The 13,919-nt window shown below is 33.0% G+C and overlaps 2 protein-coding genes across 2 annotated transcripts; one reads left to right on the forward strand and one right to left on the reverse strand.

Annotated features, from left to right (window-relative positions):
• Nucleotides 1-1,905: 1,905 nt before the first annotated feature.
• LOC149072446 (uncharacterized) lies at nucleotides 1,906-7,389 on the forward strand. Its single transcript, XM_089246667.1, has 2 exons — nucleotides 1,906-1,995; nucleotides 2,378-7,389. The coding sequence occupies exons 1-2, from the start codon at nucleotides 1,983-1,985 to the stop codon at nucleotides 2,773-2,775; spliced, it is 411 nt and encodes a 136-aa protein (XP_089102793.1). The 5' UTR covers nucleotides 1,906-1,982; the 3' UTR covers nucleotides 2,776-7,389.
• Nucleotides 7,390-8,808: 1,419 nt separating this feature from the next.
• LOC149072447 (uncharacterized protein F54H12.2-like) lies at nucleotides 8,809-13,684 on the reverse strand. The gene is made up of 3 exons (XM_089247193.1): nucleotides 13,547-13,684; nucleotides 10,225-10,333; nucleotides 8,809-9,803 (listed from the first exon to the last, which is right to left on the reverse strand). Exons 1-3 carry the CDS (start codon nucleotides 13,682-13,684, stop codon nucleotides 8,809-8,811), a joined length of 1,242 nt encoding a protein of 413 aa, XP_089103319.1.
• Between the last annotated feature and the right edge of the window lie 235 nt (nucleotides 13,685-13,919).

Here is a 13,919-nt window from a genome sequence, read left to right on the forward strand (position 1 = left end):
TCATGAGCGGCATCGAAGACTGTAAAAACTCAATGACCATACTTTCATAAACAAAAATCAGGGGTTTCGACAAAAAGATGCAAATAACCCCCAATAAAATATTAAAAATTACAATCCTAAATATTGCCGGAGTATTTAGGATTGTAATTTTCAATATTTTATCTTGAAATATTGTCAGTCTAATTATGGCGATTGTCTATCTCTTCAAATACCCTCTGTGACGATTATATCATGGTCATCTTTTGATCTCAGGACCTATTAAAGCCGAATTTAAACCGCTGCACAAATACATTCATTCCCAAAATACGTTCTCGATATAGATCCGTACTATTGAATGCTGTTGTATCAACCATTCAGCTGCCAAGTAGTGAAAATCAGCCATATTTGTCTGGATAGGGCACAATCAAAAACACGCGACTCTATCCTCTTCCCCTCCAATGTCACCCGTGTTGACGTCACGTGAAACATGATGTTATAGCATTTGACGTCATGAGAGTCATCGCTGACTCTGAAAACTCTATGACCATACTTTCATGGACATAAATCAGGTCAATCGACAAAAAGATGCCAAAAACCCCCAATCAAATATTAAAAATTACAATCCTAAATATTGTCGGAGTATTTATGATTGTAATTTTCAATATTTTATCTTGAAATATTGTCAGTCTAATTATGGCGATTGTCTATCTCTTCGAATACCCTCTGTGACGATTATATCATGGTCATCTTTTGATCTCAGGACCTATTAAAGCCGAATTTAAACCGCTGCACAAATACGTTCATTCCCAAAATACGTTCTCTATCTAGATCTGCACTGCTAAATGCCGTTGTATCAACCAATCAGCTGCCAAGTAGTGAAAATCAGCCATATAGTGTACAATCGAAAACACGCGACTCTATCCTCTTCCCCTCCAATGTCACCCAAATTGACGTCACGTGAACCATCATGTTATTGCATTTGACGTCATGAGCGGCATCGGAGACTGTAAAAACTCAATGACCATACTTTCATAAACAAAAATCAGGGCATTCTACAAAAAGATGCAAATAACCCCCAATAAAATATTAAAAATTACAATCCTAAATATTGCCGGAGTATTTAGGATTGTAATTTTCAATATTTTATCTTGAAATATTATCAGTCTAATTATGGCGATTGTCTATCTCTTCAAATACCCTCTGTGACGATTATATCATGGTCATCTTTTGATCTCAGGACCTATTAATGCCGAATTTAAACCGCTGCACAAATACATTCATTCCCAAAATACGTTCTCGATATAGATCTGTACTATTGAATGCTGTTGTATCAACCATTCAGCTGCCAAGTAGTGAAAATCAGCCATATTTGTCTGGATAGGGCAAGTAGTATATACATGATCATATCTGGGCCCGGGGGGCCCAGATATGATCATGTAATAGAGGGGTTTCAGATATGATAATGATCATATTTATGCTCTCGCTTCATAAATTATCTTATTTGGACCTTCATTTGTTCATTATTATCCCTTTTAAATGTACTGAAAGAATGATACATGGAGTCTGTACAAACACAATTATATTTTGATTCTTTAATATTCTCATATTTTTCTTAAGATGTATGTAGGACGTAAGAGAAAATAATTTATTAAAGCTTACAAACTTTTTACTTGAACGAAATTATGAAAGAAAAGGTAACTTTTATGGATTATGAATTCTTTATCCATGCAATGGAACATTCTTAGAGAAAAAAGGCAGGTTGGCAAATAGAGAAAATGGGAATTAAATCGCTATATTTATACGGATGCTTATTTCTCGAAAATCATTAGACGGATTCTTGAAATGTTTTGTGTGCCTTCATGTATTTATTTTTCATTTAGATGGAAAAATATTTCTTATTTTTGCAAAGCAGATAATTGCGAGTGCATGAATATATATAAAGACATTTTTACTAGCGTTTTAGAAGACTGGGAACAAGTAGTTTACAAGATCATATTCCGAGGATGTCTTTTTCGGGTAAGAAATTTTTTTCTTGTAAATACTGTGAAAATCTAATGTAATGATACTATACTCTGGTTCGATGAAATTTTCATAGTGTATCCATCTATAATAATATGGATCTTTCTCTTTTTCTATAATATACCATATATTAATTTTCTTTTTGAGGTTTCAGTAGTAAGTAGTCTTTATTTTTAGTAGATTCATCGGTGTTCTACTTTTTAAGTTTTTCTCAAAAATCCTCATTGTTCGGACTGAATAATTTTTAGTTCAATATATATCACATCAAACTCGCGTTCAACTCCGATATTACTGTACTATACCATTTATTCAAAATTTTATGATTTTTTTAATTGAAAAATATATCTGCGTATAGTTTTTTTCCATTTTTCCAAATCAGACTTAGATTTAGAGTTACGAAAGAAACGTACAGCTAATCTAACTGATGATGACGGTGAAGAACTCATCGCCACAACATCAAAACCGAAAAAAGCCGGAGCTAAAAAGAGAACCTCGAGTGAAGAACCGAAGAAAACCTCAAAAAAGAAACCATCGCCGACATACGATGTGATTTTGGTAGATGATGGATATGATGAACAGAAGTTGATCACGCCTTTTGCTGTGTATTGCGGAAAGGGAATTTCAATTGAAGTAAAAGAATTTCGAGGTACGTGGTATATGTGCTTCTGTCGTGTTACGAGTGATAATGCTGCTTTGAAGCATTTCAATATTGCAATTGATCAAGTCCCCCTGTTAAAAAAGGGAGTAGATACTGTTTACCATCATTTGAAAGATTGATGACATAGCATCTGACTCTTGGTGTGGTGCATAATGGTGGAGTTTGTGGAAAAATCATCAGCATTTAAGGGTTGGAGTAAGACATATACATACAAAATCACTGGCAATAGTATCATCGATCCTTTATTTTCTTTGAATAATGTACGAAGTTCTCTTCATGATCTATTCTCTAAAAATTCATTATCATTAAGACTTCGTTTTATTATTTGCTTATCCATTACTTTTATGAAATACATTGGCGATGAACTAAGACAGCGAGATTTTTATTTTTGCTCTTTCGCAGAACGTTTGACATCTTCTTTCGAAATTGATGAAAAATTAGATTCCGCTTATAACAAAATCATAAACTCAATAGAGAACTTTACAAGGTTTGGAAGTGGGTGGGTTATAAAGACTATCAAACATATTGACATACATACAGGAAAATATAATAGTACTAGTGGTGGATGCTATAAAGTAAAATTGCCAAAAAAACTACAAAATAAAAAATGCATACTCAACATAAAATGTGAAGATGATCTTTGCTTCATTTACTGCATTTTAGCAAAGCTGTTTCCTGTTTCTTCTCATAAAAATGATGTGAATTCGTATAAGAAGTATATCAAACTCTTAAATACAAATAATATAGTTTTTCCTATGGCAATTGACAAAATTCCTTATTTTGAAAATAAAAATAATTTTTCTATAAATGTTTTCGCTTATGATAGTGAGATTTTTCCTATTTATATAAGTAAGAAGGAGACAGCAAATGTAGTTGATTTACTGTATTTTGAAAACCACTACTACTTAATAAAAAATTTTAATCGATTAATGAACACAAAAAATGGTATTCACCATTTTTGCAAAAACTGTCTTATCGGCTTCCAAAGAAAGAAAACGTTGTTTAGCCATAGAGAAATTTGTTTAAACAGAAAGTTTCAAAAACTCTCCATGCCAAGCAAAAACGATTCTAAACTTTTTTTCAAATCAACTGAAAAAATGGTCGAGCACGAGTTTTCCGTATTTGCCGACTTTGAATGTTACACGCAAAAAAGTCTATATGATGATAAAAAACAGGATCTGACTGTGAGCTCTACGCAAGAAATAGAAACCCACTGTCCGATTTCATATGCTCTAGTAGTAGTAAATAACAAAAATAAAATTCTCTATCATGCAGACTATGTAGGAAAGGATGCTGTCCAGCATTTTCTTGTTTTACTCAATAAAATTGCAGAAATCGTTTTAAAAAAGCTTTTAAAAAATGTTCCTATCAATGAATCAACTTTAATGCATACAAATCTGAACGAATGTCACATATGTAAAAATACATTCATTCGTGGAGAAATGAGAGTTAGGGACCATAATCATTTTACAGGGGAGTTTCGTGGGCTCGCCCACCAAACATGCAACCTCCAATTTCGAAATAAATATTTTGTTCCAGTGATAATGCATAACGGATCTGGTTATGATTCACACTTAATACTAAAACATTTGTCTAGGAAAGTAGCAAATGTTATACGAGTTATACCTGTTAATATGGAAAAATTCACAACATTTTCTCTGGATAGAATAAAATTTCTCGATAGTTTCAATTTTCTCAGCGCATCATTATCTACTCTTGTTCATAATTTAAATATAAGTAATTATGAATTCCCTATATTCAATATGTTTTTTGGTGAAAGTGCATATTGCCATCTTTTAAGGCAAAAGGGGATATTTCCATACAGTTACTTTGACTCACAAGAAGTTTTAAATGAAAAACAGTTGCCAGAAAAAAATAAGTTTTATAATATTTTGACTAGAAAATCAGTAACTGATGATGAATATAAACATGCTCATCTAATATGGAAATACTACCAATGTAAAACTTTTGAGGACTATCTACGTCTGTATCAAATGACTGATGTTTTACTGTTAGCTGATGTTTTTAATAGTTTCAGAAAATTGTCATATAAATATTATGAAATCGATCCCATATATTTTCTTACAGCAGCGGATTTGTCATTTAATGCAGGATTAAAAAAAACTGAAGTGAAATTAGAACTTCTAACGGACGTTGATATGTATCTTTTCATTGAATCGGGCATACGTGGAGGAATCAGCTACGTTAACAAACGGTTTGCAAAAGCCAATAATCCATACATTGATGGTTATGATGACAAAAAACCTAACAGTTATATCATGTCCATCGACGCGAATAACTTATACGGAGTAGTTATGACTGATTTTCTTCCAATAGATAATTTTAAATGGCTTTCTAACCGTGAAATTCAAAAACTGGATGTAACGAAGATTTCAGATAACTGTGAAACTGGCTATTTTCTTGAGGTTGATCTTATTTATCCCGATTCTATTCATAAGAAAACTGACGACTTTCCATTAGCTGCAGAACATTTAGTGATAAGTTATGATATGATTTCCCCCTATCAAAAACGAATCATGAAACAGTTGGGTCTTAAATTTAATAAGGGGGTGAAAAAGTTAATACCTAATTTGTTCGACAAACAAAAATACGTTGTTCACTATCGTAATCTAAAGTACTACCTTCAACAGGGGTTGAAAATCAAAAAAATACATAGAGCTTTGTCTTTTAGACAAACTCCATGGTTAAAGGATTACATTTTATTCAATAATGATAAACGTATAGAAGCAAATAACGAATTTGATAGATCTTTTTTCAAACTTCTTAACAATTCTTTTTTTGGTAAATCGTGTGAAAATGTCAGAAAACGTGTTAATGTAAAGACCGCGGTAACCAAAGCTCAGTGTCAGAGATATATGTCAAATCCTGCTTTAGAATATTTTGAAAGCATAAATGACAATTTCGTAGTTTTTAAGTTGAAGAAAACTAATCTTTTGTTAAATAAACCCATATATGTCGGTTTTAGTGTATTAGAACTTAGCAAATTGCATATGTATAAAGCATATTACGACTATTTCAAAAACTTTTATGACGAAAAATGTTCTCTAATTTACACTGACACCGATTCACTTTTATTACACATCCATACGCGTGATCTTTATACTGATTTGAAGAATCATTTCAGTCACTTTATGGATACTAGCAACTATCCTACCAATCATCAATTGTACAGCAAGACTAATACAGGAAAATTAGGATGTTTCAAAGACGAAACAAAATCAGTACCAATTAAAGAAGTGTGCGCTATCAAACCCAAGATGTACTCATACATTTTTGGGAACACAAATAAAAAGACTGCAAAAGGCATAAAAAAAAACGTTGTTGAAAACATTTCGCATCAGATGTACAAAGATGTATTATTCTCAGATTTATTGTTGCATCATTCACAAACTCTTATCAGAAGTCGGAAACATAAACTGTCAACGATAATTCAAAATAAAATTTCCTTAACTCCTTACTATGATAAAAAATTTATCGATGACAATGGAATAACCGTTAAGTCATTTGGTCATTACTTACTACGAGACTCTTAATTCTTGTTTTCTGTATCCATTACCCTCGAGTGAAGAAAGTATTATATTCTTCATGATATGGAGGTGAAAAAATGGAAGATGAACAACGTAGATATTACCCAAAATGTAGTGGTTTGGGTGTATTTGTACCACATTTTGAGTATAACTATGTTGTTAATATCTTTTATTTATTTTATCTTTATATTACAGTCGTTGCTCGTTTCTATTAACTTCGGGGGAAGGGGGGGGGGATGGAATAGAAGATAAAAAATTCGAATATTACTTAAAACGTGATACAATATACCCAACAAAAAAAATCATGGTTTGAGTATACTTATTTTCTATTAATTCATCTTCTTTGCACCAAGTCAATGCTGGAATGAAATTTGAGGTTTATAAAATCGAGCGACGAGTGAATAATGAGAACATTTTGTGCCAAATGTTATTATTACTATTTATAATCTTTTAAAGAAAATGGAGGTGAAACAACGTCTGAACAATGTTTCAGCACATGCAACTGTTTTGTTATTACAGTAGATTCTCAATAGTCTGCCTGTTCCTAATCTGACGTTCTTTTGTTGTTTTTTTTTGGGGGTGGGGGGATCCTTCGAGCATAGAAGAGGAAAACATGTCGCTGCTTGTCTTTGCATAGAAGTTTATGCGACACGATAACCTAGGATCCCTTATAATTTCCATCTTTTTCATTAATTGTTAATTTTAGACCCCAGGAAACCACCGGGGATCTCGCGGGAGTACCGACTCAGACCAGTATTGGTTCGATAAGTCTAGCAGTTGGGGTCCTCGGCTGTTGGATGAGAACGGAAACCAGAGGTTGGGTTGACGATGTCCAATCCAAATCCTAGTTTCACCTGTATGGGGATTCTAGAATCTACTGTGTTACATGCATTTCCCTGTGGTAGGGCTCCTCATTTGTGTCAGATTATCGGGAGTCTACTGTAAAATGAAAGCAATATTACATTTTTCATAAAAAAATAATCAGAGAAAAATTAGTCTGGATTATATTTCAAGTTTATCGTATTCATTGTGAGTTATCATATAAATTGCAGAACTGTTGCTCGTATGAATAATTATTTATTATTTGGAAATACTGAAGCAATTTCTGATTGTATTTATTGGGATAAATGGTCTTGTATTTCTACTTGTTCCCGGTCTTCAGAATAAAGAACTTGAATGATTGCAGTTTTTGTTGTGTGTCTATTTTTTTGTTCAGTTGTATGTTTTACTATATTAATACTTACTCTCTCTCCAAGTTAATGAACTTAGAAATCATCTACTTCAGTTTCTCTTCATAAAGAAATGACAAGAAAAAAAAAATATGCGTACAAAATATTTTGTGAAATAACTTTTATTGTTTGAACATTTCAGACATTTTGTACATTTTTTTTTCAACAAATCAGTTTTAAAAAAATCACAGCAATACAAATTACATATGTTTGCGGTTACAATATGTTTTCCCAAAAGTGTTCATTGGGTATTTTTCACAATTTGTAGATACTGTGCCGAACAATTTCAAGTTTTTTTCCTCAAATGTCGATGGATTTCTTCAATAACTTCTTTTTCACTTTTCAGCATTTTAAAATAACCAATCTTACTAGAGTTATTCCCATCTTGGATATTGCATTCAACAGCATCTTTTAAACAATCAAAAAGATTGTTGTAAAATAGACTGCCATATATTTGGGGAACGAAATGGGATTCTTCTTCACGAAGGATGATGAAACCATACTCTTCATTCACTAGTGAACAGTTAGGCAACCATTGATTATGAAGGGAATCTAAAATGCTTTTATTACTTAAAATTTTAAAATAGCGTAGATGGAGAGAACAACATTCCAGATAATCGAGATCCTGTGCTACACCATCTTTGAGAGCATCAATCAAATCAGAATATAAATTTGGAGAGCAAAAAATAGGCTTTGCTTCCGAAGAAACGTAGATGTAACCATATCGCTCCATACTTTTAGAATAGATTTTTTTATCATTACTATATCTTTTTATATAACATCTAAACCAACGTTCATATAACTCCTCCTACAAAATTATGGAATGACGAATAACAAGATCGAATTTTTTTATTAAAAATGAATTAGGACCACTAATTGGTTTAAAGCAAACTCTCACAGTACTGTATGACATCGCTTTGAGGTATATCAGGATAGTTCAGTACTTGTTTCGAAGCAAAAGCATGCATTTTTTTCTCATTTTCTTCTTTATTTCTTGTTAGCTTGTCCAGTCTTTTACCTCGCACAATATGCGCAAGGAAATATAAACAGAAAATACCACATGTTCGTGAGAATGGGGATTGATACACCGTTACATTGTATTCAATTACTCTCGAGTTTTTATGCATGAATCGTAAGATATGTATGTTTTTGCATATTATTCCATAACTATCAAAATAATAACATTTATTATCATCGAAATACATAGCAATCCAATGTGAACCTGGTTTATGTTTTGTATCTAAATTCACAATAAAGGCCTTATGCTTTCTTCGTTTTTGTTGGGGGAGTTGGTCACATGCAAAAACTCCGGCGAACACTGGTGATAGTAAACCATCGCTATGTGCTATTTGAAACAAGTCAATGGAATTCATGTTTAGAAATCTGTGTAAACGTTTCTAGATTTATCAATTTGCACAGTTTTTGGAACTTGAGAATAAACAATCAAAGTCATCGTCTCAGTTAGAGCTTCTGAAAATTTCATTTCAATAGAAAGATTTGAGGTTTCTATAGTGCTGATGTAATCTTGTTTATCTGATGAATAGTCAGGCGTGAGGTCGAAACCAAATAGCATGAATCCCTGAGGATAGTCCTCGTAAAGTATCGGAATATCTGTAGTACTAGCAAATTTATTTAAATCTGTGAAAAGTGACATATAACTTCGAGCGTATGATTTAGCAGAAGGGGTGTAGGGATTTGATGGATATGTGACACCGTCTTTTCTCAAACATATATAATTTATATTCGAATGTCCGAAATTAAACGGATTTTTTCTTTCATCACCGCTGAAATTTTTGTTTGGAACTAAACCAAGAACAATTCTACTAGGAATCTCACTTAAAAATGCATTTGCAATAGAGTGAGTTTGCGTCCCATTTGGAACAGTAAAAGTTTTCAAATCCGATTTTCGTATCGGAATTTGTATATTCCCTATTTCTAATGCTTTGGCATGGCCTAAAAGAACAGAAGGAGCTATTTGTACTTTTCGCACGTACAAACTAGCGTCTGTTATTTGTAATTTAGTGTCTGTTACATCGCTCATCAACACAAACGAATCTTTATTTCTTTCTAGTTTAATTCTGACGTCTACACCATTTATCAGAAGTTTTGGTTGTTGAGCCAAATCGAAATGAAGCAATCCGAAAAGATCCATTTCTTGCGATGCCTTACAACGTTCATGTCTTTTTTTCAATCCCTTATTAAGACTTGTCTGGGGGTCAAAATTGTCCAGTTTTCCAGCAGTATCTTTGATATAGAGGGAACTGGTAAGATAACTGTTTTGAGCAGCTTCTGATGTGAATAATAATGATTCTATGTATGCTTTGTAAGCATAGTTAGCGTAGTTGTTGATGGGCTTATCATTCAAAAATACTTGCAAAGAAGAAAAACAAGTATTTAAAATATAGTTTATTGGTGTAGATTTACTTGTTTCGGGCAAATCGGATCCGTCTTGTTTAACGATCTTAGCTTTCAAGTGAAGATAAATTTGAGACGGATCTATATATTTTTCACTATTTGTGTTATTTATCAAAAATTCAATTGGGCCTTTTTGGGTGATGCTGGCAACTGGCTTCACTTCAACAAATGTTGAACCTTCCACAGCGACTTGAATTAATTGTTTTTCAAAAACATCTAATTCTGACTTGAGACAGATACAACCTTTGTCCTCCATGTTGAAAGAGAAGTGAAAAAAAAATACATGAACATATCTTTTTATAATTTTAGGAAAAAATATCTTTCCGTCTTTTTTTAATCTTTTTTTTAGTATTTGCACGTCGCTTTCTGCCCGAACCTGACTGCATCTTGTCAACTACATCACCTGCAATTTTATCTCGCATTTGCATCAATCTAGATTTAGCAGCTGTTTTAAAGTTCTGGCCTTGTATAACATCAGATGCTACCTGGATTCCCGACTTCAAAAATTGTTTACCTAAGTAATGACCTACTTGGGATAATAATGGTACAGCACTACGAAATATATTGGAAAAAAAACCATTTCCCCGCTGAATTAATCTTCCTTGAAAATAGGGCAAACCATTGCCAGTTTGCTGACTGATGTAATAATTGCAACATTGTCGAGCACATAACATTCTTTTGGTGAAATATTATCTATTATGATGAGAAGTAAACATATAATTCTCTTATATACATATGTATATCCATGAAAGTACACCTGCTTCTAAATAATATCTATTATGAGAAGCGCTGGAGAAAAGTTCTCTTTTTACATCTCTATGAAAGAAAGGGTAAGAAATACTTTCCCCTCAGAAAAATTCAAAAGTTCACCAGATGTTGAACAAATTTGAATTTCAATAGACTCGATGAAATTCTTACTTACAGAATAATACAAAGGATTATTATAAGATCTAACTATCTGTTGGTTTTCCCCCTCATTTAGAACAGGTATAATTTTCAACAAGGGGGCCATAACATTTCCTATGATCTGACTAGTTATCACATCTGTATAAATGAATATTTCAGAAATAGCTGTATGCAATTGCAACGGATATTTTGAAAAATATATGCCATGTGGAAATTGCAGCCTCTCAAAACCCAAAAAATCAGCTAATTCCCTTGATAGAGTTAATTTATGGTTTTCTGGTACCATTATTCTCGACATATTTTTTTTTAGCATGTGAAAAGTAATTTTTTCGAAACTGTGCGTCAGTTGCTCACCTCTAGAATATAGCCCTTGAGGCAGGGAAAATTTTTCTGTTTTTTCAATTTCTATTTTACGCCTAAAGGCAACCTCTGCTATTTCAAAGAAATCCGAATTGTTAATTTTAACACTCTCTTTGTTATATACACGAGCAGTCAAGCCATGGGAAAATTTTGTAACTTCTTTATTCAAATTCATTAAGGCAGCAAAAGATGCAGCATCATTCTTGTTGACGATCAATTCAAAGCCATTTGAAACTTTTATTTGCACATATTTTTCAGTTTTATCGAGTGAAAATTCGACTGCATTTCTATTCGTAATCAACTTGATATTTTCATTTAAAGCTTCAAAAAATGATAATTTTGAGAATTCTTCTTTGACGTACTTAACCGGAATCATGAAATTTGGAACCAGAAAACTACGTTTGTCCACTAGGGTGAAATATTGCTCACTAACATCACTCCCCGTAGACCTAAACTTGAACGTTGATGTGGAATTTATGATTGCGTCTTTCACAGGTAAATGCAACATGTATAGCAGTTTATCGGCATGCTCAACAGTAATCTTTATCTCATAGTCTTTTGGAATAGTCACAATTACTTCAGTATCTTTAATTTGAAACGATACCAGATTAGTATTAGCTGTATGCAAAATTCGTTGATTAATAGTGTCCACATCAGGAGAAATGAATATTTGATATTCTCTAACATCAGGTTCATCTATCTCCTCTGTGAACGAAACCTGATATTTTGAATTACTTTCAGTAATATTGTGCCATGATTTTGGAAAAATGGCATCAGTGAGCGCACATTTCCAATCACCTTCTAAATGTAACGGAGTGAACAATTTTGTCACAAAATGACTCTGTGTATTTTGTGGAAACAAATCATCATTAGCATTGCTTGCAAGTGTCACAAAAAATTGATTTTTCATTTTTTCAAAGCCGTTGCTTCAATCCAAGAATTGAACTTAGGTCCGAAACCATGCCACTGGACGAGATACTGTTTGCGTTTACCAACTTCACGTGATTTTAATATTTTTTCAATTTTCCAAAATGCATTTGAAGGTTTTGTCACTCTTTGTAATTCGAACTCATAGAAGCGTCCAATCAATGGTTCACCTTTCAAATCTATTAAATCATACGTCGGTGGTTGAGTTTTATATCGTGATTTGATTAGAAAAATTTCATGTGTCCAATGGGGTAGATAAGATTTATGAAAAACTTTCCGCGTTTTCGATATTCTAACCTGATCGTTTATATTCAACTTAAATTTAGTGTTTGCATTAGAACCATATAATTTCTTAAATATTGTCGAATGATGAATTTTTTTAATTTTTGACGGAGCAAAACCTGTGCTGCGATTTATAGAATCATTGATAGATTTGACTAAGGCGGGTAAAAAGTCAATGTATTTATATTTTGAAGTGTGAGTGAAAATCCGATATATTTTTTCCTTAATTTGGCGGATTTTTCTTTCTGCTAAAGAAGCTTTATTCGGAGATTGAGTTCCATAATGATGAACACCATAACTTTTAAAAAAACTTTGCAATTTTCGATTAAAAAATTCCGTTCCGTGATCAGTATGAAGTTTCTGACACTTCTCTCGTTTAAAAAGTGTTTTGAATCCTTCTAAAACCTGTTCTTGTGTTTTATTTTTGAGCGCATGAACAAAAAGTTTTCTTCGAAACACATCAACAACGACTAACAAATATTTTATTCCTTTGTTTTCACGTGAATATTTTTTCATATCCATCAAATCAGCTTGCCATAACTCATTCGGTCCTAGAGCTATAGTTCGTCTTGTGGGAAACCGATATCTCACTGGTTTATGGAGTGTATACACATCCCGACTCATCAACCAATCTTTCGCTTTCCGTTGAGAAATTCTTGCTTGCTCAGCTAATTTTCTTACACCTCCAAATGACGCCGGGCTTTCGAAATTATAGTAGATTTTTTCTAATAGTTTGACCATTGTGCACCAGCAGGTTCGTGACTTCTACTCCGTTCTCTGCGGCTTACCAATTTATGTTCTTTTTTCTTAAATTTACTTTCCCGTGAGGGTGTGAAATAACCTTCAGGAAAATTTACTGAACTTACATGGCCTTCAGGGGAGGTCTTTTTTGATAGTGTCACCAGGCTTTTCCCCTGAATCTGTATAGGAGACGTATGTGCGAAACTTCTTTTTAGTACTTCATTTTGTATCCATTCCAAAGGAATTCCAGTCTTGATCAGTTCTTGAAAAAACAAATTAAAGCCCGGGGGCCAATTTATGTTCTTTCGGTTTCTCAACATAAATGAAAATATATCAATCACATGACTTCCTGGTAGCAAATCTCCATTTATAATCAACTGACCCTGTTTGTTCCAAAATAGATTAGCTTGCTTCATTTTATCTATAAGAGCCGGAACGAATTTTCTGGTTGTTTGTGGAATTGAAAGCAATATTTGTTGTACCATTGGATCTTCATCAACTAATTCGGCAGAATTGCTTATTGGAATAGCTTCTTCCTTCGATTCATCAGATGACTTTTCAATAGAAACTTTAACGGGCTCATACGGCGTGTGAACAAGTCTTTTGTATTTTGATACCATGTTATTAAGTATCTTAACCTTAACATCATCTGCCATGTGATTAGTATTCAAAAGAGATTCGATTTCATCTTCCGTTCGTGATTCTTCAGAAATTTGCATACGTCGAGGTAACAAATATTGTTCTGGGACTAAAGCCATTTTTTGAGCCATTTTTTATCGTTGGAAAAGACTTCCTAATGCGCTGATTACAGTTGGAATCAAATATGGTAAAAATGCACCTCCGGTCTGATTTGTT

The sequence above is a fragment of the Pholcus phalangioides genome, unplaced genomic scaffold (genome assembly GCF_987345545.1).
Source record: "Pholcus phalangioides strain wild (caught in Gottingen) unplaced genomic scaffold, Ppha-v1.0 ptg000017l_1, whole genome shotgun sequence".
Classification (NCBI taxonomy): Eukaryota; Metazoa; Arthropoda; class Arachnida; order Araneae; family Pholcidae; genus Pholcus; species Pholcus phalangioides.

What these genes read in the sequence shown, in the direction of transcription:
- LOC149072447 (XM_089247193.1), bottom strand. Translation starts at nt 13,684, where the DNA reads ATGGTATCAAAATACAAAAGACTTGTTCACACGCCGTATGAGCCCGTT. An exon ending in TAGTTGATGAAGATCCAATG is followed by an intron (nt 10,334 to 13,546) that starts GTACAACAAATA and finishes TCGGGAATCCAG; the next exon opens with GTAGCATCTGATGTTATACA. An exon ending in AGTTGACAAGATGCAGTCAG is followed by an intron (nt 9,804 to 10,224) that starts GTTCGGGCAGAA and finishes CTTCTTTGCAAG; the next exon opens with TATTTTTGAATGATAAGCCC.